The sequence below is a fragment of the Aaosphaeria arxii genome (assembly GCF_010015735.1).
Source record: "Aaosphaeria arxii CBS 175.79 unplaced genomic scaffold BU24scaffold_4, whole genome shotgun sequence".
In the NCBI taxonomy this organism is placed as follows: domain Eukaryota; kingdom Fungi; phylum Ascomycota; class Dothideomycetes; order Pleosporales; genus Aaosphaeria; species Aaosphaeria arxii.
This window is the reverse complement of record NW_022983477.1, coordinates 1,947,127-1,974,692: the sequence shown is the minus strand read 5'-3', so window position 1 is coordinate 1,974,692 and position 27,566 is coordinate 1,947,127. Positions and strand designations below refer to the sequence as shown.

Below are 27,566 nucleotides of genomic sequence, written 5' to 3'. Positions count from 1 at the left end.
ATTCACAGGGAGCACAAGGCGAAGCCCTACTAGGCTTCACGAGCTTCACGACGCGCGCCATGCCTCAGAACGGTCAATGATGATATCGCTTCGCCGAGGCCGGGCTTTAGTCTTGAACACATTTGCCCAAAGCGAGGTGCTCAATATTTTGACAGACAAGAATAGCAACAGAACAGGTCACGATGGTCTTTGGTCCAAAACTTCTGCCTGCGCAGCGCAGGTGACAGAGAAGGATAGAGATAGGTGGTGTGTAGTCGAATTAACGGTCAACCTGCATTACTGGAACATGACGGCTTTAACACGATAGTGTATTGTCTCTCCTCGCCATCTGTCGCTTGTCACTTGCACCGGCAGCACCAGGACGTAGGTACTTAGAGGTAACAACCGTAGAATGCTGAATTGTGGATGGACTCATTGAAGGAAAGGAAGAGAAACCACACTAGATTCAGACCAGTTGGACTGGGTGAACTAGGGTCCCTCGAGAAACGGCTTTGTCTCGCAATTGTGTCGCACCTTGGGCGGTGGCTGATGACCCTGGTTCGACGTTTCTGTCGCGTTATCGTAGTAGGAACTCGTAACCAGGTGGGTAATTAGGTGTTAGTTTCTCGAGGGCGCATACCGATGCAATACGCAATAATGGAACAAGCATGAGCACGAGCACAAGCACAAGCATACAGATAGTTGCGTAGGAAGGCTACCTACCCAGTCCGCGCGTGCACAGGCCTGAAGGCCTTGCTCGACTTACGAGGTTACGAGTAATTTATCATTCGTTGATTTCATTCACTACTGCAGCGTCTGTACTGAGTAGCTATTACAGGACGCATGACGAACACAAGAGAGGGAGGACGAGCAAAGAGCATATCTCATGCATATGTGAATACGTACGTGCTGCGGAGTTGGAGGAAGAGAGGGTGTGTTGTATTTGTGTGTTTGCCTGTGTGTGTGATCGACAGATAAGTGCGATATGGTCGGGAGCAATAACAATAAGTCAATAATGCCTTGAAGAGTAGAACAGACTCAAAGAGTAGACTCAGTAAAGTAGAGTATTGGTAACTACCTAGAGGTACTACAACTAGTTGAGATGCTTAGTGAGTAGTAGTAGGAGGAGTAGTTATGTAGGGATAATACTACAGTTGTTGCCCCTCGACCGCCCCCCCCCCCTCCTCTCCCGCCCTCCAGTAGCAACTAGCGGGATTCAGCGACCTTCACATTCACACTTGCCTACCGTGTCAGTGTATATACCCATACCCACTCCCTCCCACCTCCCCAGGAAACATTCACATCGCTGAAACAGAATCAGGCGCACTGGTATCCTCGCCGTATGACTTCTTCTTCTTCCTCCTCTTCCTCTTCTTTATATCTTCTTCTTCACCCATACGTCAGCCTCTTATCCCCCCCCGCATACTTCTAAACTACCTCCCTCCTCTCTTCCCCCCTCCCCATAGCTGTGGTGCATATCTCCCCCGCGCACGCCCCGAATCTCTAGCGCTTCCATCTCCATCTCCATCTCCGCCGCCGACACACCCAAATCATTTCCGCCAGTAACCCAGCATATTAATTACCACCCCATCCTACCCCGACCGCCGCATATACAACTTTCGCGCAAATCTTTAGCAATCCTCTACCGTAATCTTTGTCCCTAGGGACAGGCATGTTACTGCGCCCGGCTACCTCTGCGCGCACCACTTGAGCAACTTCGAACCTTTCACCCCTCCACCCTCTCAAGCTGGCTGCACCTGCACATTTTTGTGGTAATGGGTGTCGTCAATAGCAAACCCGGCGAGGGAGAAGGCCTGTTTCTACGAGACCAGAACAGATGTACGCGAATCCTCTCCTCTTTCTATAGCTCTGCAGAGCATGCTGAGCACTCCACTGACCGCTTCTAGTCTCCGTTGCTGCCCTTTCTATTACCAATAACCGTAACCGAACGTTTTTGAATATATCCCCGAATTCCTTTCCCGCCTCGAGGTACAGCGCTCGGAGAGACGCTGGCGATGATGCTGTGATCGAGTATATCCAGGTACCTCTCTCCATGGCATGTTGATTGCGGAGGGTCAGAAGCTGATACAGCCATTACAGGACCCCGAATCCGTATCCTCGGGTGGACCACCTTCCTTCCTCATACGCCTGTCGAACGACGAGGAGCTAATATTCAATTTCACATTCATACTTCGACAAGCTCAAGTACCGCCAAGTATATATAATGTCAATAATGCATCTTCCATTACCCCGACCGCTCTCGCCGATACAAACATCAACGGGTTGACCTTCATCTTTGCGTCCAGCTCGAAGGAGTTAGAGAACCTCGTCACCAGAGAATTCCATGCAAATCCAAATCTTCACAAAAACCCGCAAGTCGACCTAGTCGGCGACTATTCCACAGGGGGGAGCCCCTCGGTCCAATTCCAGTGGTCGTGGAAATGGACTCCACCCAAGACCGAAGATCGAGGTGGTGGTTGGCGTACAAGCTGCAGTTTCGTCGAGTACGATCAACGCGCGCACAGGCTCGAGACACTTGCCAATTTTTCGTTCTGGGTGCAAAATTCACAACGTGCTCTGCAAAGCCCGAAGTCGCCATCCCCGCGCATGGAGCTCGGCGCCCCTCCCAAACTTCCACCCCGACTGAGAGTTCCCTCATCGCAATCGATCGAATCTCGAGTAAGTGATTCGGGCGAAGATCTCAAAGAGCCTACCGAATATGTTCCCCCTAAGTCACCCATAATCGAATCGATACCTGAATATGGCCTGGGACTGTCGACCAGCGCACCATCTGCACCCAGCGTAAGTAGCCAAGCTACAACGTTGGCGGGTAACGCGGTCAAGGTTGATCTCGGCTGCCCACGCCCAGGAGAAGATCTCAGTCAAACCGAAGATGGGCCCTTGTTCCGAGCGACAATGAAGTCGCTGGAGCAGAGAACGGGCAATATGCGAGCTAAGTGGAAGAAGGTCCTGAAGCGAGCAGAAGCTGCATTGGAAGCCCAAGTCAGCTGCAATAATGCCATGTCTGACCTCATGGAATCCTTACGAGAGGCATCTTCCTCAAACGCAAATGCGGTGCAACCAGCCATCGACCATTATTTCGACAGGATTGCCAAAGAGATTCTGATATATGAGCGATCCAATACCACGAACATTCAGAAGTTAATTATTGATCCTATCGCCAAACTATACAACATTGATATCAAACAGGCGGAAACCAAGAGGAAGGATTTTGAAGAGGAGAGCAAAGAGTACTATCAATATGTTGGGAAATATCTAGGTCAAAGGCAGGACTCGCTCAAAGAAAAGAAGCGGGCTGAGACGGATATCAAGTACCAAAGCAAACGACGCAACTTCGAACTCAAGCGCTTCGATTACTCTTCCTTCATGCAAGACCTCCATGGTGGCCGGAAAGACCAGGAGGTGCTATCGAATCTTACTAAATATGCCGACGCGCAAGCACAGAAGTATCTCGATACTGCCAGGAGGATCGAGACTATGATACCACAACTCGAGGCCTTGAGCTTCGGGGTCAAGGAAGCGGACAAGGAATTCCAGCTTCAAAGAACCGAGAGGGAGACGAAGAGACGCCTGTTAGAAAAGAGCAAGACTCCCTATGATGAGCCTCCCCCATCGCAAATTTTACCTACCACACCATCCAACGGAAGCATACCTCGGGCGCCGCCATCCTCGGATTCAGAACTTCCTGGACGCAAATCAAGCATTGCACCGATCTTTCAAAGTGCAGTAAACCCACCAGCGGCTACCTCGCTGGCCAGCATACCGTCCTCAATTGGCACACCGCAGAGTCCAGAAGCGAGTCAATCGAATTTGCCGGTGGGCAGCCCTCAACCCAGCAAGTTCAAGGGCATCCGAGATCTTGAAGATAAGGACCACACGCTAGGCATAGGCCTGGAACCCGGCTCTGCGACTCATCGCAAAGAAGGGCTTCTGTGGGCGCTTAGTAGGCCAGGAAGTCATGCTGACCCTAAAGGCTTAAATAAGCAAGCATGGCACAAGTATGCAGCGTTTCGCTTCGTATTGTACACTTGACTAACATGGACCAGATTCTGGATCGTTCTGGATCAAGGAAAGCTCTCCGAATACACCAACTGGAAGCAAAAGCTCGACCTACATATGGACCCGATTGACTTGCGCGTTGCGTCTGTTCGCGAAGCTCGCAATGCAGAACGCCGGTTCTGCTTCGAAGTTATAACTCCTCACTATACGAGGGTCTATCAAGCTACATCTGAAGAAGACATGAAAACCTGGATTGCAGCAATCAACAACGCCCTCCAGAGTGCCGTGGAAACGGTCGGAAAGAATGACCGCATTTCCACAGACTCTCTGCCTGGTTCCACGAGGCGAGATATAGCTTCAGTTCTAACAGGCAAAAGTACATCGGTCTCTGGAATTCACCGTAACACTTATAGCTCTAAGACTCCAACTAGACACGCTACTGTTGGCGACAGGCCTACCTATCGCAGGGATGAACCTAGCGACGATGGCAGGCTTCTTCAGCAAGTTCGCGATTGTGATGCTGGGAACAAAGTGTGTGCGGATTGTGGATCTGAAAGTAAGGTTGACTGGGTCTCAATCAATCTTGGTATCGTCATCTGCATTGAATGCAGTGGCATCCATCGATCCCTAGGAACTCATATCTCAAAAGTGCGATCTCTGACGCTCGACACCACTTCCTTCACACCAGACATCGTGGAGATATTGCTCAAAGTCGGCAACCGGGTCAGCAATATGATATGGGAAGCGAAGATGGACAAAGCCCTCAAGCCCGGTCCAGCCTCAACCCGCGAGCAAAGACTGCATTTCATTACCTCAAAGTACGGTGATCGTGCTTTCGTGGCCCCAATCTCCCCGACTTTATCGCATTACGCAACTGCTGAGGAAACACTTTTGGCGTCCATCAAGAAGAACGATATCCAAAATGTGTTATATGCTCTAGCGCTTGGAGCAGATCCAAATTCAAAGGATCGATCACGAGGAACACATGCTGTATTTTTGGCTCTTGCTGCCGCCGACCCTGCCTCTCCTTCGGCTTCCGCATCCCCTGCAGCTTCTCCCGGACACCGGCCTAGTACACCCCAACCTTCTCGTAAGCCATTTCCTGTAGCAGAATTGCTTCTTCAAAATGGTGCCGACCTACCCACATTACCAGCGCCAATACCCTTAAGCTCATCAGCTCGTTTGTATCTGGAGCACAAGGCCGACCAGCGTGCAGGAAAACGAAGTACAGCTGTCGGTGGTGGCCAGCCGCACCACGGTGATACCTTAACCGCACTACCCCACATTTCTGCTGGCAATGGTAGCACACCAGCTGAACGTGCAAAGGAACGTGAAGCCAGATTGCAGAAGAGAGTCAGTGCAGGTGGAAGGTTGGTCAAGTCACCTTACGCCGATAGCCCTGAGTCTAGGCGAGCACTATAGTAGGTTGCTGAGCTTACATTTTTCTTTATTCTTCTAGTTCATATCTTCTCCCATGGGTAAAGTGTGGCATTTTGTGGACTTCAACGGAATAGCTGAGCATGAGTATGGGGCTACAGCTTTTGGCGTAAGGATGTTGACTTTTGAATCCTATCGAACAGGATCGCTTTTTGAATATGAAGACTCGATCTTTGGTACTACCGATCGTTTTGTGGAGATTATTGAGCATGCGTGAGCGGGTCCTATTCTTGCATTTTTTTCCAAGGATGAAAGGGCACTGTCAATAGAGTTGCCTTGTTGTCTGTGGGCATTGAAGTTTATGAAGACGTACATGTATTGACTTGGCTACATCAAACCCTAAGGTTTGCGTGACTGATTGATTCCAATTGTATGATGAGCAATAGCAATGTAAGTGAGAAACCTAATCCAACGGTTTCTTCTCTAGTGGTCGCGCTGCATTGGAATTCGATATTGTCCAACATATCTACCCGTATATAATATCCTGTTCGCCTAGCACAGCCATTCGAACATCATGAGCTAGGTTCCTTTGAACATGCTACTTTCATTCATAGACATGGGTTCTCTGCAGCAAACATGGTTTATCAATTTGCGACGTTGGGTCTGAGTTCAGCATTGCGGTGGTAAAGTCACGTGATGCAAGGACACCAATTAGGCGAGGCGTGCGGCACTGATTTTATTCGAAAGTGCGACGACCCCACCATTACCACGACAGACAAAATGGCGCCCTCATACGAGAACCTCCCCATGGAGGATGACGAATTCGACGAGTCCCAAATCGACTTTACCGATATCGAAGAACAATACCAAGTGCGCCTCGATGAGGGACTTGACGCCTTTGTGGTCGTGGATGGCCTGCCCGTTGTGCCCGAAGAGAGCAAAGGAAAGCTCATCAAATTCGTTTTGAGGAAATTGAACTCTGTGGGAAAAGTCAAGGAGGATGGCGTTTTCATGCCAGTGAACGACGACGGACAGACGGAAGGGTGTGTATATTGATTTACGCGTGAAATGCGCATTTAGGGAAGAAAAAGGAGCTGACGCGCAATGAAGTTTCGCTTTCGTCGAATATAATGCCCCCAGCGAGGCCGTCGCAGCTGTCAAGCAACTCCATGGTGTTGCCCTTGACAAGAAGCACACCATGGCTGTGAACAAACTTACCGATATCGACCGTTACGGACGCGAAGGCCGCATTGACGAGGAATATCACGAGCCTGAGATCGAGCCCTTCCAGCAGAAGGAACACTTGCGATCATGGCTCGGCGACATCGACGGCCGCGATCAAATGGCCTTCTACCGCGGCGAGAAGGTCGGCGTTTTCTGGAACGAGAAGGAAGATGCGCCAGAGCAGGTTATCGATCGTGAGGGTTGGACCGAATCTTTTGTACAGTGGTCGCCATTGGGTACATTCCTTACCTCGATGCACGCCCAAGGTGTGCAACTTTGGGGCGGCAAGGGCTGGAGCAGGCAAAAGCGATTTGCCCATCCCGGTGTCAACCTGGTCGACTTCTCCCCCAACGAGAACTACCTCACTACCTGGTCTCACAGGCCTCTTCAGGTCGACGAGAACCACCCTGTCCCATCTTTGTCTGCTGATGAGGATGGCAAGAACTACATCATCTGGGATATGGCAACTGGCAAACCTCTCCGTTCTTTTGCCACCATTGATGTCCCGAGTGGCACTGATGCTGAGGGTAACCCCATCAAGAAGAAGATGCAATGGCCGACTTTCAAGTGGTCCGCGGATGACAAGTACGTCGCCCGTATGACTCAGGGCCAGCAGATCTCCGTCTACGAGACCCCCAGGATGAACCTCCTCGAGAAGACCTCGATCAAGATTGAGGGTGTCATGGATTTCGAATGGGCACCCGCTACGCCTAGACGTGAGGGCGTCAAGACTTACGAGCAACTCTTCTGCTACTGGACTCCTGAGCTTGGCAGCAACCCTGCTAAGGTTGGTGTCATGTCAATTCCCTCCAAGGAGATCGTTCGAACCCGTAACCTCTTCAACGTTTCCGACGCCAAACTTCACTGGCAATCCGATGCTGCCTACGTGTGCGTCAAGGTTGACCGCCACTCCAAGTCGAAGAAGTCTCTCGCCACAAACCTCGAGATCTTCCGCATCCGGGAGAAGGGTGTGCCTGTGGAAGTTGTCGACTCGATTAAGGATACCGTCATCAACTTTGCTTGGGAGCCTAAGGGCAACCGATTCGTCCTGATCACCACCGGCGAGATCCCCGCTGGCGCCGCCGTTCCCCCCAAGACCGCCGTGTCTTTCTTCGCACCCGAGAAGCTCAAGGGCGGAGCCATTGGCAACTTCCGACACATTCGCACTGTCGACAAGAAGAACAGCAACGCCATCTACTGGTCTCCCAAGGGTCGTTTCGTCGTCGTTGCCACCGTTGGCTCCCAACAGTCCTTCGACCTCGACTTCTGGGATCTCAGCTTCGAGAAGCCCAAGGAGGACAAGGATGACAAGGAGAAGGAGCTCAACGCCAACCTCCAGCTCATGGCCACTGCCGAACACTACGGTGTGACTGACATCGACTGGGACCCCACCGGCCGATATGTCACCACCGTGGCCAGTGCATTCAGGCACCAGGTATGAACCCATTTCTCCAAAATTCATCATTGTAACGCATGCTAACAAGATCCCCACCACAGATGGAAAACGGCTACCACCTGTACGACTTCAAGGGCACTCTCCTCCGCGAAGAGCACATCGACCGCTTCAAGCAGCTCCTGTGGCGCCCGCGCCCCGCCACCCTCCTCTCCAAGGAGGAGCAATCCGAGATCCGCAAGAACCTCCGCAACTACTCCAAGATCTTCGACGAGCAGGATCTCGCCAAGAAGAACACGGCCAACAAGGCGGTCGTCGAGGCCCGCCGCGCCATGCTCCAGGACTGGCTGTCGTGGCGCGAGTCCATGATCCGCATGCTCGAGGAGGAGCACGCCGAGATCGAGCTCAACGGCGGGCAGATCGAGAAGCTCGACGAGGGCGACGTCGAGGAGATCGAGGAGATCGTCGAGGAGATTGTCGAGGAGACGGAGGAGGTCGTCAACTAGAAGACATAGACCAAATTCAAAAAACCTTCTACTCTCATATTCACACACACACACACACACTCAGCCCTCTCTTTTCTCTCATTCTTTCCTGTAATGCATGTCATGAATCAGAAGGTTTTAAAAAGGGACGAGAAACGGATTCCTCTCATGTTTAAGCTAGCGTACCTTATGAACGAAAGACGAAAAAGGAGGTACGGTACTTCGTAGAACTTAGCTTTTTTGATTCCTTGGCCATATCCCGAATCCTCATGGGTTGGCTTTGTGAATAAAAGATTGGGCGGCGATTAATGGAAATGGAAATTCAGTTCAGGACAACAAAATTTAGATGTATGTGCATGTTTGTATTCGTATCATTCGTGTGCCCTTCGCATCCTCGTTCATATGGTTCAACCCTCCCTCACATTGCATGACCCTCGACAAGTGTTTACACACGCACAGCAAAGCCCAAATGTATCTCTTTCGTGTCTTCCACGCTATATGCGCTTTTCTAAACATCAAACAACGGATGCGGTGTATGCAATGTAAGACCAGTGTTCATTGGTATCTCTTTTCATCTCTCGGACGAGATACATATTTTTATATTTCTCTCTACATTCGATGACACTATATCCCCCTCTCTCCGCTTTCATCGCTAGATTAGGAGGAGGTGTATGTGCTCAAATATACACCTATATGCCATCCATCCATATATGCCACAACAACACCGCCATATCTCCCAACTGACCACACCCCATGTCCCACTCTCTCCTCCTTCCGTTCCTTTTCTCCAACGATGGGTCGATCACCTCACGGGCCGAAGCACCTCCCACCCCCTCAGCGCCTCAAGCTCATCGCCATGCTCGTCGTCCAGGAGATTCGGTCTGCCGCCCCTGCTCCCCGCCGTCGAGCCCGTGCCTGTCCTCGGCGGCAGCGGCGGCCGGTCTTCGCTTGCGTCGATGAGGTTGGCGACGGGCTGGGGCTGGGGCTTGCGGCCAAGGTTTGTCGGGGCGGGGGCCATTGCTCGGCGGCCGGGCGGGGGTTGGGGTCTGCTGCGGTCGTGGGGAGGGGAGTCCGGGAGGTCGCGGTAGCGTTGTTGGTGGGGTTGGGGAGAGGTGGAGGGAGGGGAGGTCGAGGTTGCGAGGTGGGAGGGCTTTTTGCCGGGGATGGGAGGCGCGGCTTTGCGGGATGATGGGTCTTTTGTGGGGTCTGTGGACGGCGGAGAGAGTATGGGGGGTGGGAGGACCCTTCGTTGGGGGAGGATGGGGAGGGAGTGCGTGGAGGCGTTTGAAGTGGTTCGTTGGAGGCCAGAGGCGTCGCGGATGATGTCGCGGCTTGGGGGTATCGCGGAGGATGGGTTGTTGGGGTTGAAGGGAGGGGCGGCGAGCTTCCTCGCGGGTGGGTTTGTGGGGTGTCGTGAGTTGTTGGTTGTTGTGTTGGACGACGGAGTGCCGTTGAAGTCGATGGTACGGGCTCGTGATGTACCTCTTGCGGGTGGAGGCTCCGGCCTCATGCGCTGGACTTCTACCCATTCGGGTTCTGGGCTTGGGGTATAGGGGTTGCTCGGTCGATTAGGGTTGGGGATGTGCGAGTCGGATGGTGGTTGGACCCGTGAGCGTGCAGGTAGACCTACCGAAATATAAGTATGAATGCAATGATCGGGATCAACGAGTACGCACCGTTGTCAAGCCACCACTTCCTCCTGTCTGAGCTTGCGGGTGGCAGACCGGGCTCGATGGAGTCGTAGCCGATCAGGTCTTCATCGTCACTGTCGTCGAACCCACCTGCCCGCGTTTCGCCTACCACGAGACGTCTTTGATGGTAGAGCTCCTGGCTTAGCTGCTCCTTCTTCTTCTCATCAACTTTACTGATGAGGCATTGGAACGTGGCATAGACGGGACGATGGTCAGAAAACTTTAGGGGGGCAGCGTCATAATTGATCTGGCGGATATTGTCACCTTTGCGGAGAACGCGGTCACACCATGCTGGAATTCGTGCTTTTTCCGATGTATCGTAGGTGTCTGTCCCAAGATCGTACTTGTACGTGGGCAAGAAGGTAATGCGAGCTTCGTTGTAGAAGGGGAAGGTGAGGCCCGCAACCATTTGCAGGTTCAGCTGCTACTTGTCAGAATTGCATGATAGAGACATTGCGAGGATCGTACCTGGTCATTCTCATAAAGGGTCTCCAAATCGCCGACTTGGCACAGTTTCTGCACTTTATCGTTACTGAGACCGATACGATAGTTGAAGTCTCCTAGCCAGATGACTGTGTCATGGTCCTCGATCGACCTGTTCCGTTGAAACCGCAAGCCGTGGCTGATGGTTCTGTAGTCTCGATTGCGTTCTTCGTAGTTGGCAAAACCAGCGGCCAAGTGAGCGGTGACGAACACGATCGACGTATTTGCGTACTCCATGCGAATCGCAACAGCGCCTTTATTGCCAGCAATACCGGACATTCCGGTCTTGGGACGTCAGCATATAGGCAACTGGGTCTCTTCTCAGAATAACATACCTTCTTGAGACTTCCCTCAACATTCTTGATGACTTTCAAGCAGCTGGCTCGAACAAACACTGAAAGAGAGGCACCAACGAGTTGACCACCTCGAAGCAGTACATACTCTTCCTTTCCATGCTTTTCGGCGTTGTTGTTCAAACATCTCCGAACGGCAGCTTCCCACCGTTGTCGTCTCGCTGGGTCAGTTGACATTATTTGCTGCGGGCTGAGCTCGACGATTTCCTGGAATCCTACAGCAACGATCTCTGGACATTGCTGTGAAGGGTGCACATCTGGGCACAGCCAGGGTGAGAGGTCGTCATCTATGCCGTGCGTTTTCCCGTTCAAGTTGAAGGTGCCGACCAACATATTGATAACCTCGTTCTCTGCGAACTCCACGGACCTCCGTGTCAATTCCGCAATGACCCAGTCATTGATCGGGTCATAGAGATGGACTGGAGCTTGCCCCATCAGCCGGCCCAGGAGCATGTCGATAGTGTTCTGTCGTCCTTTGTCTGCGAAGTTATTGATGTACATTCTGGTGGCACTTTTACGAGCATCGGCCAATGCTCCCGCAAGCGACATCTTGCCGTGGCGGGTAAACGACGATTTCAGTGCTCCAGTGCCGGCGTAGATTCGCGACAATGCATCGCCATTATCAGCCCACATACTCGAATGCCTAGCCCAGAAGTCAGGGCTCGCGCGAACTCCCTTGTGGCCGAGGAAGATATCCAAAGACATCTTGCTGATGATTGTCTGAACTAAATTCGTCCGATCTAGACAGTCGAGACAGTTCGTCCTGAAGGTGCCTTCTTGGTGCAGCACTGCTGTCGGTCTCCGGTACACTTGCTCTTGCCCATTATTTCTCACACGGTCCTCGATCTCCTCGGACAAGAAGTAGGCGAAACCGTCCGCCGACTGCTGAATCCATTGCGTTATCATGCTGGCAGCTTCGTATCCACCAGGTCCTCGAGTCTCGGCATGGAAGTCGTATTCCGTAAGCTTCACAAGCTCATGCTCCTTTTCGTCTCTATAGTTCAACGAGGAGTTTCTTATGTGATGTCTGTACCTGTTTGACAGTTCGATTTCATTCTGTTTCTCATTGCTGAGGAGATTGACTACATGGATGGCACCATAGCTAATCTCTAGATTTTCGAAATGTTTGTCAAATGCTGGCTGTGTTGCTTCTGGCGAGCGAGTTATAGTGATCTTCTGCTGCCCTGGCAGCAAACCTGTTGCCTGTTCCCAGAACAGAGGAACACTTCCTCTGACTTGGGTGTATGAGAAACAAGTTCCCGCTGGTGACCAATATATAGTCTCCGTCTCGACGTAATTGGCAACATTTCCGTCATCATCGATTCCACGTGCATTGAACCTTGTGCCAGCTCTCCTACAGGACAGTCGAGATATGAGGGTCATCGCCGCCGGAAGTCCTGAACGGGGCGCCTTGATTGGAGACGAAGAAGAGGGAACCGTAACCGTAAGAGCGAATCCTCGGATGGCCGAAGTCAGAATCCCAGAAGCATCCAGAGCGGCCTTCTCGCGGGGGCCCAGTCGAGATCGGAAATCAACTAAAGGCTGAATCATGTAGGAATTCCACAGGAAACCAGCATCCAGACTGTCGATGGAAACAGTCATGGCATCCGATGACCGCTTCTGCAGCCTCCTGGTCAAATCAAAGTCCGAGCTGTAGTAGAAGGTACCGCTGCTCAGTAATTTCTTCAATGCAAGGCATGGGTGTTCCATGGGCGACTCTCCCTTCCCTCTACCAAACCCCGTCTCGAATCCCTCATCATCAATGGTATCGGTTGGGTACGGATTGACCTCGTCGTTGAGCAGAGCATCGTAGCTCGAGCTATTCAAGCAGTAGAAGCCCACGGAATGGATCCTCTGGACCGTTTCGCCAGGCCTGACGGTAGCCACCTTGCTTGCGCCATTTACGACAACAAGGAAGATGTCCCCATTGACCGTTATCAATCCCAGCGTTCCGTGCGCATATACTGAATTTAGCGACCGGTAGTCGCTCAGGTCCACCTCTCCGATCGTCGAGAACTCGACCATGGCGCGGGCGCTGGCGACGCCATTGCTACCCAGCGAGGTGCTCGAAGCGTTTGTGAGGCCATTGTCGGTGGAGGCGGTGCTGTGGCGGAGGACGAGGGCATGTGTCTCGGTGGTGAGGGCAATAGCTCGGTGCGGGTACTCTTTGATTAGGACGCGGATGGACATTGTCGCAGGACGACGACAATTCGGGGGGATCCTCGTGGGGACGGCTCAGGCATGTCCGGGCGGTATCATGGAACGTTGTTGGAGTTGGCTGGTAGGTTCGTTTGAATGTCTCGAGGGAATTAATTGTGTGAGGATATTGTGTCTCGACGAAGTCAGCACGTGCGTGGGTTTTCGTGCGGTCAGATCGCTGCAGCTGCTGGTGCTAATAAATCAAGCTTGTGGTCGGGCGTCCGCTCGCTCGAGGGAGGATGGATGATCACAACCGACCTTGGGCTCTCGCTGCCCACCGCCGCCGCCACGCCGCAATGTAGTATGTACCGCAACGTTTTGCGCAAGACTTGTACGAGTTTACTCATCTTGGAAATGATAACCTGGCTTACTTATCTTGCATTATGGACGAGCCAGACTAGTAATGATAACATTCAATTCGTAACCAATTTACATACTCCAGGTGCAATCCGAACATTAATTATGTCATGTATTGTTTGTTTTCGGTTGATCAAAGTGGTCTATTTTGAGTCGGCAGTAATAATAAATATCATCATAACAATTAACATTGACAATAATTTTGGTAAACACATTTATAATGACGAGCACCTTCATTGTTTTATCATCACATGGTAATCAAACTTGATCTTCTAGTTGAGAAAGAATTGAATTGCGATAACCGGGACGAAATTCCAAAGATGAACCAGCAATATAGACTTCAATCAACCCTGCCCGACCAAATAGTATCAACAATCGAAGAAATGCTGCAATCATGACGTCGTCAAACATGGCACTCATATCCCCATCCGTGCCTTCTCTGCACGTACATACATACAAATGTAGGTAGTACGCGCCCTTGCATATGCGTAGCAGAATCAATATAAACAAACGCAATGCCGCTCATGGATGCAACATGCGACTTCCTCCCTCGACAGAACCGTCTATCTACCTTCGGTACTCCCTCGTCCTTCGGCCATCCCCATCGGAAATGGTAATCCTGGTATTCGTCTCTCTGTAGCTTCCGCGCGGGTCGTGTACATACTCCCTGCTAGGGCTTCTCCTCCTACTCACGCTCCTCTCCCTCCTCTGGAAGCGCTCGTACCGGTCCTCTTCGACAGGGGGGCCCTCCACATATCTAAAGTGCTCGTACCGCGGCGACGATTCGGGGGAGTAGTCTCGTCTCCGCTCCCGCGTGTATTCGCGCTCGCGGGTGATGTACTCGCTGCGATCGGGGCTGTGGCTCGTCACGCTGCTATGCGGACTGACTTCGACGTAGTGTGCCCCGCCATGGTGGTGATGACTATGGTGACTGGAGATGTGGCTTGGGGGAGGGGGAGGTGCTACAATGGGTATGTGCTGCGGTTCTTGCACGAAGACGGGTACAGGCTGGGGGTCGGGGACCCGGAGTCCTTGGGGTTGAGGAGCAGGAACAATGTACGATGACGATTGAGGCCGCGACTCTCGGATCACTGAGGTGCGTGAGACGCGCTGATGAGACGAGCGGCGCTCACGGATTGGCGAGGGAGAGCGCCGCCTGGCAACGCGGACTGGGACGACGACATCCTCCTCACGCCGAACTGAGAAGAGACACATGGTTGCGCGGAGTTCACGAGTGCGCAACGATGTCGAGGTTACGAGAGTTGTATGTTGGTTCCTGGGTGTTGCGGTGCGATCGGCGCCTGATTCGCGGGATGATCAAATGTGGGGTGGGGGGTTGGTTGTGCCTGCGGCTGAGAATTTGGGTGTGAATTGGGTTGGGCAACGACAGTAGGGCAAAAGCGAAAGAAGAGCCAACAAAATGAGGGATGCCGGAAGAATTTATTGAATCGGCCTTTGAAGCAAAGCAAGGCACGGAGAGACGCAGGCTTTGGGGGCGGTGTCGATTGATGGATGATGTTGTTGGGGGCCCCGGTGGTGTATGTAGGTATTATTGCTCGCCCAGCCACATTGGAACAACCGCGCCCTGCTTGTACCCAAGTAATCAAGTGCCAGGCCCCATGCAGCAACCAAACAGCCTTGGAACTTGGAACGGCTCGCTGATGACGCCGTCACAAGCGGGTGTTTCCCTATGGAGTACTCCGCACATACTTGTACTCGAACTCGAAAGAGTTGGCCGAGTCGAATCCCAGTTGCTCGCCAGTATTCTTTTCCTCCATAACTATTATGGAGGCACGCTTTCCTTTTTGGTTTTTCACGGAAGTGGCTTCCTTCGCAACTAGTTACCTGGGTAGTTAGTAACAAGCATCCTCGTCCTGGGAGAGATATCTCGCCCCCAGCTATTGCCCTCATCCCGGCTTAAACAGACATCCCACAATGTTTACTCCGAACACTCATTTTCATCAACCACCACTCGGCTGTCCAAAACCATACGTTTGAGGTCTTAAACAATCCGGAGCAAATAGACCGGTAATGACAGGAGCAACGCCCTCCATGCTTTGCAATACTTGATCCAAACCAGGCAGTCCCGACTCTCCGAGTCGCGGTAGATTTGCCAGCTTTGCTTGTACGTACAGCAGATTGTCCTCCACACCAGGTAATTTCTCAAGGGCTCCCTACATCAACGTCAGCCATCGCAAAAAGAAAAGAAAAAGAACACAAAGATTGGAATGCGCCCTTCCTACTTACAATCGCGCTTCGGCCGTTGATGATGCCTCTTGCAACGGTGAGAAGCATCTTAGTATCTAATAATATGACCTGTATACTGGCATTCTCCTTCTCGTGCCAATGTTGGAGTTTAGAAGCGAAGGCATTTAGACATTCGATATCTAATGGGCCATGGTGGCAGCCCGGCTGAGATATTATTCCCACCACCAGATTGTGTGCTGCCGCCAGTAAGTACCGTAGAGCTCGCCTGCGAACGTTGTCAATATTTGCTATGGCAGTGCATTGCTTCCCTCTGTGCGCGCCTACTGCGGTTGGCAGATAGGCGTGATGAGACAAATGGCTACTTACCAAAGGTTGAGAAATGGTATACACGGCTCTATCCATCTCACCAGACTGAGCGAAAGTCTTGAAGCGGAAGCAGAAAGATGGGCAGCGACTCTATAACCATCACGATCTATCTGCTCACTGCAACGGGCAATAGCCCTGAAAGCCTCACTTGAGAGGTGATAGTATGCCAAATGGAGCATCAGGAGTGGAAACCTGTCCACCCCCTCCGCGACCACCATATCCGACTCCGGTTGAACTGCTGGTGGTATTCGACTCCTCCAATTTTCGAGATCGTTGCTAAGCTGTTGGATCTCATTGATCGTCGGCTTCGGGGAGAGAACCAATTTTTGGAGCCTGTTCTCCAGTATAGAAAGCTGCACCCTCAAACGGAAAATGTTCGCATGGCCCCCATCCGCAAGCTCAATGCATCCAGCACCTGTATTGGAAAGCTCGTTCGGGAGCTTGACTGCGTAAATGTGGTCTAGGAGTGGCGGCAATCCGATGTCGATGCTCGTCCGTTTGTCCAACAGATACGTACACCAGAACACCCTCCTCCTTTGGTCTCGTTCGTCTTCTCGAACGTCATACGCCGGTTCTCGGTGCATTCCAAGTGCTGTTACCATTCTCACCGCCGCACTCATTACCATCGACATAGTCCGAAGATCTGTGCTCCCTTCAAGAAATCGTGCCATGATCAACAAAGCCAGCACGGAAAGTAGCGATGGCTCCCCAGCAATGATCTCTCCATACACCGACCAAGCATTCTTGAAGAAACCCCACGCATATCGTGAGACGCTGTCAAAATCGCGTGGATTGTTTATCGCTTTCAACTGAAGGGTCGTCGCGAGAATGGTGTTGAAAGTCGCCCACCATGCTGGATCGTGGCCCTCCGGGCTTTGTGCGAACTGATGCTGCACCCGATACCACAGCGCTGCCCTATGGAAAAGGGGAAACTCCACGGCATTTGTTTGTTCCAGATACGAATAGACCAGGACAATTGCGTTCTCCTTGGGCATCATCTCTACGAATTGCTTCGGCGTTTTCCCTGTCTCTTTGAGAGCCATGTTTCCGGCGGCTTTGATCTCTGCCATATTGTGGCTGAGGAACTCGGGCAAGGGGACGAATTTCTCTCCATTGCTGGTCTCAATGGAAGATGACGTCTCCGCTGGAGGCAGTGATGGTTCTGTTGACTCCTGGCCATAATGACCGGTGTAGATTTCATCGTCCATTTCCACCGAGGGTTCCACGGGCGTTTGGCTGTTGTCATGTGTGATACCAGACGACCTCAGCGAATGCTCCATCTGCTCGAGCCGTTGTTGTAGCTCTTTGACATGGGTTTGACTACATCCGGAGGGGTGAATTAGCATATTCCCAAATTCGATCGCTGCAGCCGATAATCCGAACGATCTCAAGAGGCCAGCAGACCACAGATCTATGACTTACGTCCTGCCTTTCCCTCTCCACCGCCGTTCTCCATAGACGCACTCCACATTCTGGCTCGAACATTTCCCGCAGATTGGCGTGGCGCCGTCGCAGCGTATCTTCCGCGACTTGCACCTTTGGCATGCGTTTATGATTCTCTTCCCGGTCCCCTTCGGCAGCTTGTCATTTTGCTGTCGGCCCTTGGAATTGGCGCCTGATGAGCTCATCGTCGCCAGAGTCATACAGCTCCGATCACGTGGGCGGTCGTATTCGCTGTTGTTTCCGTATGCTTGTACCCATACCAATACCCACAGCAGCAACGAAAGAGAAGGAAGAACCGCGGGCTAGATGGTGGCAACGAGACATGTAATAGATGCGGCCAATCAGATCGCTTCCAGTTACCTCAGAATAGGAATTGGACGCATAGAAATCCATTTAAAAACATAACGATCGGGAGGGGGTTCCCAGGGCTAGATCAAATAACGGTTTCTTGATTGACATTTCGGAAGCAAAATAATGGAAATTTGCATCCGGGGAGTATTTGGTATATGTAAGGTAGGCGTGGGAGGCTAGGTGCTAAGTGGCTTAAGGCGGACCCTGACACTCCCTAACTTGGGGCCAGCTTTTCGGGGGCAGATAGTGGCAGATTGGGGGGTTGGGTGCCTGTTCGTGCCTGTATTCCGCACTCTCTCGACTGCCCTCCTAACCTGAATGATCATGGCATGGTGGTCCAACCTTGCAACTCTAATGCCCAAACAACGACGCCTTTCCAAGTCGGCGACGCGAAGACGAGAGAGCGTGCGGATGTAAAAATTATCAAACACCGCTTTGGGAATGGCTTTCCCATACGCGATTGGCTAGACCATACGACAATCTGTATCTAGTAAGTCGACTGTATACCGTACACGGTACATTGTCAAAACTTGACTACATACATCGAATGATTACCTATGTATTTACTCCGTCCGTACTGTTAATTCGATGCAATCATGGAGGATAATCAATGGCACTCTCATTTCCCACTCCGATTAGCGAAGTACTCCGTACGATGCCCAGATTATTACTTGTCCATTCTGCGACACCATCACGAAAGATTGATTTTGCTTCCGAGATGTCCATTGATCAAATTACTATTCACTGTCAACCCTAACAATCCTATCAATCCAGACTATGGACAATTACAAAAATAAACACAAAACGGAACAGACGACCTCAATTAAGCCAACAGTCATGATGTGTAATTCTCCATCTCCCCAATCTTCCACCCTCATGGTATCTCCACACCTTCCGCATTTCACACCGTAGTTAGGTCTTTTGGAAATGTGTAGCTGAAAAGAATTGCCCGTGAAACACAATTCTGGGAGAAGGTCTTCCGAAACAATCAACGGCCTTAAACAACAATCATCACGAACCGTACGCCAAAATTATCAAAATAAAAATATCTCAAGGCCGACAACGCAAATGTGATTGTCAATGTGAACGTGACGCATCGCAGCATTGACTGAACTCCCTTTTCGTCTCCTCATCTCGATCTATCAATCAATCAATGAATCCATTCAACCCAATTGATCAATCAACCCCATCAATGCGTCGATCAGTTGCTCTGTTTCACATTGCTTACAATTGACCAGTACAAACAGCAAACAAAAAAGGCAAACCCCCACGTACACACCTCTCTCTCTCCACACTCAATTCCGAGGAGAAAATTGATTCCGCGCGGAAGTAGCCCCGTTCTCGCTTTTTACATCATCACAAACATCGTCACCTTCACCATCATCATCTTCATGATCGACATTAGCATTGCTATTGTAACACGTATCACATTTATCTTCTTTGACCGTCACCAGCATCATCGTCACCATCATCATTGAACACAATTCCGCCCCACCAAGACTTTTTACTGCTTTGTAACCCCAAAAACAATAAGATCGAAGAAAAGGCATGTAGGGTGCATACTCCCTGCCATCACAGAATAGGATGCATACTTCCTACGATGTGGGTATTTTTTTTCTCTTGGAAGTTGCGTGCCGTGCCGTGTCGCTCTTTTGTTCGATTGCCTCGTCTCGTCTCGTCTTGTTCCGTCTTGGTGTCTACGTCGCATCGCATCGCATGTCCGTATCCTCCCTCCCTTCTTCCCTCCGTCTCTCTTCCTCTCCGCATCCATCCACGAGAGCTCGAAGGCCTATTTCCATCCCATTGTTTTATTTTTGTCTTTCCCGAACGAGGAGGAGGAGATAGGAATGTTTCGAATACATTGCTGGAATCTATATGCGTCTCTATCTGTCTATATTTGTGTATGTATGAATATATAAATGGATGGAATCACGAACGACGTGAGAGTCCGGAAAGCTAAACATAGACGGTTTTCAACGTTTTGTACTGATGTGTGGAAATGTCCGTGGATGAGTAATTCTTCGCGATGGGGGTGGGTGGGTGTTCCGACGCCGTTTGGCCCCCGAGGGTAGATGTTTTGTTTCGATTCGATTGTCGGATATGGGGAGGGGTGTTATTTTTGGGGTTGATGTTTGGGGACGTTCGGATTTTGAGGTAAAGAAAGCATGTGTGGTGTGGTGTGGTGGGATATATATGGTGCAATGCGATAAGAGATCGAATTTAGCAGGCGGTGGACCGGTGGTTCATGCTATGATTCTATGATTCCATGATATGAACGATTGGATGGGGTCAAAATCGTGTCCTTTGACAATTTGATGAAGAGAGAAAATCGAATTGGAATCGCAATGGTCACTCTCTCTTGGCGATGTATTGATGTTCATTATCGATGTCATATTGGAAATATGGAAAGATATGGCTATGTTCGAATACAATGATAACACACGCTACGTAAACCCTCGCAATGCAATAATATCCCCTCTGCCTTTTGTTTTGAGAAACCACAATGACCTCAAGCCTTTTTCCCTAGATATATATGTCTTTCGAATCGAAATTAGACTACTATGAGGCAATAGAAATTGTGAAGTGTGCACATATGCAGAAGCGGGCCGAAAGAAAGAGGCGCTGCAAAGCAGACAGCAAGCACTCTCAAAGCCGCATGCCCCTGACCAGTAACCAGAGTACCACGGGCACAATGACATTATCGTTTCCGCCCGTGAGGACAGCCTCGTTGAGACTGGCCCCAGCCGCACATATCGCAGCCTTCATCACCACGACACCCCACTCTACAGCCTTCGCACGCAACGAGGACATTGACCAGAGATCAGCAGAAGAGGCAGAAGATGCAGCGTTCAAATCATCCCACTGCCCAACCACCAACCACACCTTGCCGAACACAAGACCCACCGTCACGGCCACCGCGAACGCAACGCTCCCCTCCAGGCTCTTTCCGCCAGCCCAGAGCCACTTCCTGCGCCCGTACCTTCGGCCGATGAGCGAGGCCGCTGCGTCGCCCATCCCCACGCAGACCACGCCTGCGATCATGCTGACGTCGCGGCCGGCGACCTCCCATCCCGTCCAGGGGTCTTCGCCGGCGCGGTCGGTCCCCGCGAGACTGAGCCAGAGGGGAATCGCACAGCCGATTAGGAGGAAGATGTGCGAGACGACGACGGGGCCGCGGAGGTCGCGGCCGTCGACGTAGGGGGTTAGGAAGGTGGCGAGGGGGCGGGATAACGGTGGGAGCTGGGAGGCGCGGATGAGGTCGAGAAGGAGGAAGATGGCGAGGACGAGGATGAGGGCGAGGGCCACGAAAGACGGGTCGATGAAGATGGTGGGAAGGAGCATGGCGACCATCATTCCGTGGAAGACTTTGCGGCGCGTGTCGACTTCTACAACGGAGCTTAGGCGGAGGACGACGATGAGACCGATGAGGATGATGGTCACGCAGTATAGGCATAGGAGGAGGCGGACGTTGGCTTCGCCGAGGACGAAGTGGCGCAGATGGTCTGCGAGGCCGTGGGTCGGTGGTGAGGGGATGGAGGTTCGGTCGAGCATGGGTGGGAGCGCGATCCAGGAGTCGAGGTTCCAGTCGATGATACTGAATCGGAGCTTTTGCTGGTTTCCTAGCAGGTAGCCTATCGCCCAACCGAAAGGCTCGTGGCCTTGAGTTCCTGTCTTGCCAATGAGGTAGCGGATGGGGCCGAGGATCATGACGATTACGACCACGTAAAAATAGCATGCGTAGATCCATTTCCGCAGCATGGCTTGGGTTGGTGTGAGGTTGAGAAAGGATTGGGCTATCGACTTCGAACGACGCCGGTGGGATTGGTGTTTTGGGATGTGGTCGCCTGCGCGCAGACTCGGAAGTGTATTTCTTCTCGGTGGCAGAACAGAACTGTCCACCTTGTCTTCGATTCCTTCGAACATGGTCTTCTTAGGTTCTACGGCTGAATGAACGGCATCACCGTTGGCAACTGGCGCATTATGGCGTAAAGCATCCAGGACATTCACTTTCAAGCTCTTCGTCTTCTTCAGGGGAGTCTTGATCATCGGGCTGTCCTCGTCCGCATCGCTATCAGATAGAATTCGCCCACCGACACTCGTGGATCTCCTGGCCCTCAGGCTCTCGTTCAGCACCTGTAAGAATGACTGTCGAGCTTTGATGATCTGTCCTGCGCGCCGGAATCTCCACTTTGGGATACGGGCCAAAGCCACACCCCATTTGAGGACCTTCCCGCAAAGCACGAATACTCCTACGCCTCCTACCCACAACAGCGTCTTGAGGATGGTGGCTTGTGGGGACTCAGCAAACAGGAGGAGATTGATCAATCCAATGGACAGTAAATGTAGCTCTGTGGGTAGCAAGCTAGTGGTGGTGAGATAATGTAGAGGAGGAAGCAGCGCTTGGTGCAAGGCGAAAAGGCTGGCAAGTATCTCAGGGTGCAGTCCCTTCTCGGGTGGTGGTAGCTTTAGCTTATATGGTTTCGGCGCATACAGCTTCGACGGTATTGATGTATGTTCCGCGGCAATGAGCGGTATCATGGAGACGAACCAATGGACCGAGTCGTATACAGGGCTCGAGCTCGTAAATGGTATTAGTTGTGGAGGCAATGCGGCCAGTCCTAGGAGAATGTTCGGCAGCAAAGCTTTTGGAAACGATGAAAACAATGATATAGCAATCAGAACGGGCATAATCGTGGGGTATAATATGGGAGCTGGATCGAACGCTGCTGGAATCCGTATCCGTTGTCTCAATCGACGATTCGAAGGCGGGTCTCGAGACCGTGAGTATAGAAGCAATCGTAGGGGATATAACCCCAGAGAACCAGTCATAATTAGTGCGAGCATAAGGAGCTCTGCTATGGTCATGTTAGCCCCCAAGTCCAAGTCCAGAGCTACAACGTCTCACCTCTATGCCAGTGGAGAAGCTTCTCCCAACAGCAGCAGCCTCTCACAGAAAGTAGCCCTATTGCACCTAGCAAAGCTGCTTCAGTCGTCCTCCTAACCATCTCATTCCTTCTCCTTTTCAGGTACTTTTGCCTCGCTTCCTTTGCTTCAGTATCCGTCAGACTGACTCCGTTCGATTGCGGCCCCTCTTTCCCAGCCTTGAAGTATTCCGTCGAGAGCTTCCGACCCTCCTCGTCCACCTGCGACGGGGTCAAAAGCGGGCTCTGGAAGCCATCGACTCCACTCCCTCTTACGTCCCGCAGCCCTTTACGTGGCCGAAGAGGGGGTGCGGGGAGCGCTTTAATGAATCCATACCCTTCGTCGTCCGCCTCCGTCCCGCTCTCGCTAGGCGACGGCGACAATCTCCTACGTTTTCTTCCATCTTCATCCGATAGAGTTGTTTCAGATTGTTGGGGAGGGGTCCGCGAGAAGTCGTTGCCCGAGGACTCTGTGGAGGCACCAGACGCTTCTGCGCTCCGCAATTCGTGCTGGCGGCGATGGTACGGATGGGGGCTGCGGCGGAACAGCTCGAGTGCTTCTATTTCGGCGGCCGAGGCGCCCGGCGCATTCAATTGCGATGTATCTGGGGGTTCCGGCTCTTGCGCCATGTTTGCGTCGCCCATGGACGCAAGTGTTGAGGATTAGGGCAAGGCACCACCAGGAGAGTATTTCAATGCCAGGGGCGCAAGGGCAGGAGGGACAAGCGAAGGAATGGAGGAGAAAACGAGTCGTGATGCCACATGTCAGGACCTGTACCGATGCATCGAACAATGCTGTTGAGCATGTGGGTATACGGGTCGGTATTTCAACAAAAACTGGACTGACCGGTTGGTGATTCTCACATGTTCGTTCGGGTCTTGGTACGCGTTCGAAGCGGCTGACGTTGCGCTCAATGCGGCGATCGACGACTAGATTTATGGTCCCTGCAATCGCTAGATAAATTCAGTCTAAAGTCATAATCTTCAATCGTAGAGTGCATCGACTTCCAATTTGATATCATCATGTAGAATTATCAAGGGTCTATATATTCCAAGATCAACTGTTGCACTACATACTGCAATGCTGAAGTAGACGTATGCATCCCAACAATCAGTCATGAGTCTATAAATATACACACCCGCTTCGCTACCATGCCTTTTTGTTTATCGATAGGGCAGCTTGCCAAGCTATTGCCTTGCCCTACGAATGCGCCTTACTGGTACAGACCGGAACCAAGATCCGTCCATGGGAATAAAACTTGATTGTTACAATTATATTTTCGCTTTTTTGCTATTATATAACCATCTATATTGTACATTCGTATCTGCCATTCATATCTAAATGATGCAGATTCGTTTTGGAGAACCAGGCAGGTATCACTCCAGGTGATCGTGGTTCGAGGTCATTATAGGAATATATGAGCACTTTTGTCCCACCAACCATCTACTGGAGATAGCCATGCTTCTTGAGCCAAGCCTTGACATCCTCAGAGTCGCGCTTGATCCAAGCTGCCTTTGCGCTAATTGCGTCACAGCTCTGTGCGAGCGCCTTGTCGAAACCCTTGGTGCTCTTAGTGGAGAAGAACTTTTGGATGTCGTCAATGTGCTCCTGGTGCGTGAAGCTAGAAGTGGTGATGGAGACGACCGAGCTGAGCATGCTCAAGCTGGGGGGAAGACGCCTCTCAAGCTCCTCCCAGTTGTCCTTCACCCACTTCCACAGGGCGTTGATACCTTCGGGGTGCGTCCGGAGTGCTGAGATGGGCAAGTAAATGTCCTGTCCCTTCACGTCCTCGCTGATGGATAGCGCAAGAGTGCGTTGGATGAGTTCGGGGTCCTTCGCGCGGCCAAGGCTTCGGAGGGCACTGTTGCGCTCGTCGCTCGTGTTTGCGTGAAGAGCTTCATGAAGAATCACCTCGTACTGTAGACTTGTTAGATCATGAAAATAGTATTGACCGTTTAGAATTCAAACTTACCTCTTCCTTTCCTCCATGGGTCAAAAGAATGGCGTACGCGCTGCCTCGAAGATTGGGGTGGATGGCTGTTTTATCGCCAGCCTTGAACTTCTCGAACATATCGAAAGTAGCCTTGACAATGGTTTCATCGTTTGCAACACCAGCAGTGCCGTACATCAGTGCCTTGAACTGTTGCTCGATGTGGCCATCCTTCTCGCTGAAGGTCCAACCCAACTCATGTGCCTTGTCCTTGGACAGATCCAGTTGGAACTTCTTGAGTGCCTCCTTAACAGCTGGCTCCTCGAACATCCAGGCAGAGCGGAGCACGGCAATACGGCTGCTGATTTCTTGCCAGACAACAAAATTGGGTTCGGTCTTGAAGCCATCGAGAAGTGAGAGAATGCCAGAGGTCTTCTGGTAGCCGGAAGAAGCAAGAGAACCTGCATCGGCGATCATACCAGCGCGGTCTTCCACAGTCATCAACCCATTCTTAGCAGCAACTCCAAGCTTCTCCAAGCGCTCGGGCGAGTAAGAGGTTCGGTAAAGTGAGGTATGGTCGGCGTTGAGCTTGAAGAATTCAAGATCCTTCACCTCAAAGTCTGCTTCTCTCGAAGCCAATGTCAAGTTCTCGTCTACGCCATCCTTGGAGCGGAGTCCGAGGAAGACAGGCCAGAGGGTCTCGTCCTCCTCAGGCTTCACATCGGCCGTTCGCAAGAAGCGATTCTGCTTCACATGGATGGAGTTTGACTCGGGCTTCTCGGTGACGGTGACCACTGGGAAGCCAACCTTCTTGGTCCAGATGTCCATGACCTTCTCAACATCCTTGCCACTTGCATCGGCAAGGGCGGCCCAGAGATCGCCTGTCTGGGTGTTGCCATACGCGTGTTTCTTGAGGTACCTGCGTACGCCCTCCATGAAGACCTCCTCGCCGAGGTACTTGGAGATCATGCGCAGCACACAAGATCCCTTTGAGTACGAGATTGCATCGAATATTTGGTTGATCTCGTCCGCTCGTTGGACAGGAACCTCGATCGGGTGACTGCTGCGCAGAGAATCGAGCGAAAGAGCACTCGAAAGGTTATCTGTGACATATCCTTCCCAGACCTTCCAGTCAGGGTAGAAGACGTTGCAAGAGTACCATGACATCCAGGTAGCGAAACCCTCGTTAAGCCACAATCCATCCCAGAAATCCATGGTGACAAGATTGCCGAACCACTGATGCGCAAGCTCGTGTTGCACCGTCTCGGCCACCCGTTGCTTCACCGCAGCGCCACTGACCTTCTCGTCAATGAGCACATCGACAACACGATACGTGACGAGACCCCAATTCTCCATGGCTCCAGCGCTGAAGTCGGGAATGGCCACCATGTCCATCTTTGGCAACGGAAATTCGCTATCGAATGTCTTCTCATAGAAATCCAAGGTCTTCGCTGCAAGCTCGACCGAGAAGCGACCGTGTTCAATGTCGCGATCCTTGGGCGCATAGACCCTGACGGGAACGCGGAATGCCTTTGTCTCGATGTAATTGAGCTCTCCAATGATGAAGGCCAAAAGGTATGTCGACATGAGGGGTGTCTTGTTGAAGGTGACGGCCTTGCGATTGAGTCCGCTGGTGATGGTAGACTCCACAGTCTTCTCCGAGGCGACGTCCATGTTGCTCAAGCATGTCATCTTCTCGTCGGCGATGAGAGTTACGGTAAACTCAGCCTTGAGCGCAGGCTCGTCGAAGCAGGGGAAAGCTCGCCTTGCGTCCGTAGGCTCCATCTGGGTGGTGGCCATCCATGTAGTCTCGCCATTACCGTCTTTGAAGGAAGAGCGGTAGAAGCCTGCCATGTTGTCGTTCAATGTGCCCGTGAATGTGAGTGTCAGCTGCGCCTTGCTGCCCTTTGAAAGAGTGCCGTCGAAGGCGACCGTGGTGGTTTGCTTGTCTTCATCGTGGGAGAGAGTAGGCTTGTCGGCAATGGTCTGCTGGCCGCTGGATACAGTCGCGGAGTGGATCTCGAGGTCGGTGGTATTCAAGGCTATCGATGTGGAATCATCGTTCACGTCCAAGCTATGGCAAGATCAGATTTGGGACAGAGGAGAGGGGAAAGCACAGGTGGCGGTACATACTCAATGACAACAGTTCCTTTGTATTTGAAGGTGCCAAAGTCTGGTTCGAGGGTGAGGTCGTAATGGGTAGGCTTGACATTGGTGGGCAGGACCTCACGAGCCTTTGTGATATCGACGGAGGAGCCGTGGGAATCGACGCCGAAGTGCTTGCACATGTTGCGTCGGTGAGAGCAATGTCGAACGGGTACGGTGGTAAGGTTGTTGATGGTAGTACGAGCGGGATTAGGTGGGAGAGTCCGCCGCGGGGTGATGTTTGTGAGGGTAGTAGGAGCAGTAGCTGTTGAAGTGTATGTGGTGGGGTATTTAATGTGAGATGGACTAGAGGGGAAGCTGTGCAGCGACCTCCGGTCGGTCAGTAGCGGCGGAGGTGCCCTGTTGTTACCAAATCCATGACCACGACCACTACTGATGCCACTGGAGATGAAGGACACAGGCAAATGTCTGCCTCCCGTCACAGTATGACTACTGCGAACCGCGGCAGCGCAAGCATTCTGTCTGAAACAACGCATCTTCGAAAAAAACGGTCAACGACAGCCTTTCCCTTGATTGAAGACCGACCCGTTCTGCGGTGAGAGGGTCTGGTCAGGTCGATTACAGTTGGATTGAAAAAAGTTTAAACTGCCTCAGCACTACGAGGATCTACTACTGCTC

At 51.8% G+C, this 27,566-nt stretch overlaps 9 protein-coding genes across 9 annotated transcripts; 2 read left to right on the top strand and 7 right to left on the bottom strand.

The window, feature by feature from the left end:
• Positions 1–1,754: 1,754 nt before the first annotated feature.
• BU24DRAFT_347723 (ARF GTPase-like protein activator) lies at positions 1,755–5,421 on the top strand (the record flags this gene model as incomplete). Its single annotated transcript, XM_033523536.1, has 4 exons — positions 1,755–1,818; positions 1,887–2,020; positions 2,080–3,998; positions 4,047–5,421. The coding sequence occupies 4 exons, from the start codon at positions 1,755–1,757 to the stop codon at positions 5,419–5,421; spliced, it is 3,492 nt and encodes a 1,163-aa protein (XP_033384261.1).
• Positions 5,422–6,128: 707 nt separating this feature from the next.
• BU24DRAFT_369833 (eukaryotic translation initiation factor-like protein 3 subunit B) lies at positions 6,129–8,816 on the top strand. Its single transcript, XM_033524411.1, has 3 exons — positions 6,129–6,419; positions 6,487–8,035; positions 8,098–8,816. The coding sequence occupies exons 1-3, from the start codon at positions 6,157–6,159 to the stop codon at positions 8,497–8,499; spliced, it is 2,214 nt and encodes a 737-aa protein (XP_033384260.1). The 5' UTR covers positions 6,129–6,156; the 3' UTR covers positions 8,500–8,816.
• A 234-nt stretch (positions 8,817–9,050) lies between these two features.
• On the bottom strand, positions 9,051–13,401 carry BU24DRAFT_391232 (uncharacterized protein). The gene is made up of 4 exons (XM_033525104.1): positions 10,988–13,401; positions 10,638–10,937; positions 10,155–10,590; positions 9,051–10,104 (listed from the first exon to the last, which is right to left on the bottom strand). Exons 1-4 carry the CDS (start codon positions 13,193–13,195, stop codon positions 9,281–9,283), a joined length of 3,768 nt encoding a protein of 1,255 aa, XP_033384259.1. The 5' UTR covers positions 13,196–13,401; the 3' UTR covers positions 9,051–9,280.
• Positions 13,402–14,043: 642 nt separating this feature from the next.
• BU24DRAFT_187829 (uncharacterized protein) lies at positions 14,044–14,888 on the bottom strand. The gene has a single exon (XM_033521676.1). The coding sequence runs from the start codon at positions 14,774–14,776 to the stop codon at positions 14,129–14,131; it is 648 nt and encodes a 215-aa protein (XP_033384258.1). The 5' UTR covers positions 14,777–14,888; the 3' UTR covers positions 14,044–14,128.
• BU24DRAFT_187834 (uncharacterized protein) lies at positions 14,889–15,801 on the bottom strand. The gene has a single exon (XM_033521678.1). The coding sequence runs from the start codon at positions 15,470–15,472 to the stop codon at positions 15,002–15,004; it is 471 nt and encodes a 156-aa protein (XP_033384257.1). The 5' UTR covers positions 15,473–15,801; the 3' UTR covers positions 14,889–15,001.
• On the bottom strand, positions 15,802–18,151 carry BU24DRAFT_187833 (uncharacterized protein). Its single transcript, XM_033521677.1, has 2 exons — positions 17,558–18,151; positions 15,802–17,455 (listed from the first exon to the last, which is right to left on the bottom strand). The coding sequence occupies exons 1-2, from the start codon at positions 17,776–17,778 to the stop codon at positions 16,132–16,134; spliced, it is 1,545 nt and encodes a 514-aa protein (XP_033384255.1). The 5' UTR covers positions 17,779–18,151; the 3' UTR covers positions 15,802–16,131.
• On the bottom strand, positions 17,555–18,044 carry BU24DRAFT_422227 (uncharacterized protein). Its single transcript, XM_033527940.1, has one exon. It carries the CDS (start codon positions 17,969–17,971, stop codon positions 17,789–17,791), a length of 183 nt encoding a protein of 60 aa, XP_033384256.1. The 5' UTR covers positions 17,972–18,044; the 3' UTR covers positions 17,555–17,788.
• A 2,148-nt stretch (positions 18,152–20,299) lies between the features above and the next one.
• On the bottom strand, positions 20,300–22,787 carry BU24DRAFT_422226 (uncharacterized protein). Its single transcript, XM_033527939.1, has one exon. It carries the CDS (start codon positions 22,757–22,759, stop codon positions 20,576–20,578), a length of 2,184 nt encoding a protein of 727 aa, XP_033384254.1. The 5' UTR covers positions 22,760–22,787; the 3' UTR covers positions 20,300–20,575.
• A 1,508-nt stretch (positions 22,788–24,295) lies between these two features.
• On the bottom strand, positions 24,296–27,070 carry BU24DRAFT_433217 (uncharacterized protein; the record flags this gene model as incomplete). The annotated part of the gene is made up of 3 exons (XM_033529959.1): positions 24,296–24,769; positions 24,825–26,856; positions 26,916–27,070. The coding sequence occupies 3 exons, from the start codon at positions 27,068–27,070 to the stop codon at positions 24,296–24,298; spliced, it is 2,661 nt and encodes an 886-aa protein (XP_033384253.1).
• Between the last annotated feature and the right edge of the window lie 496 nt (positions 27,071–27,566).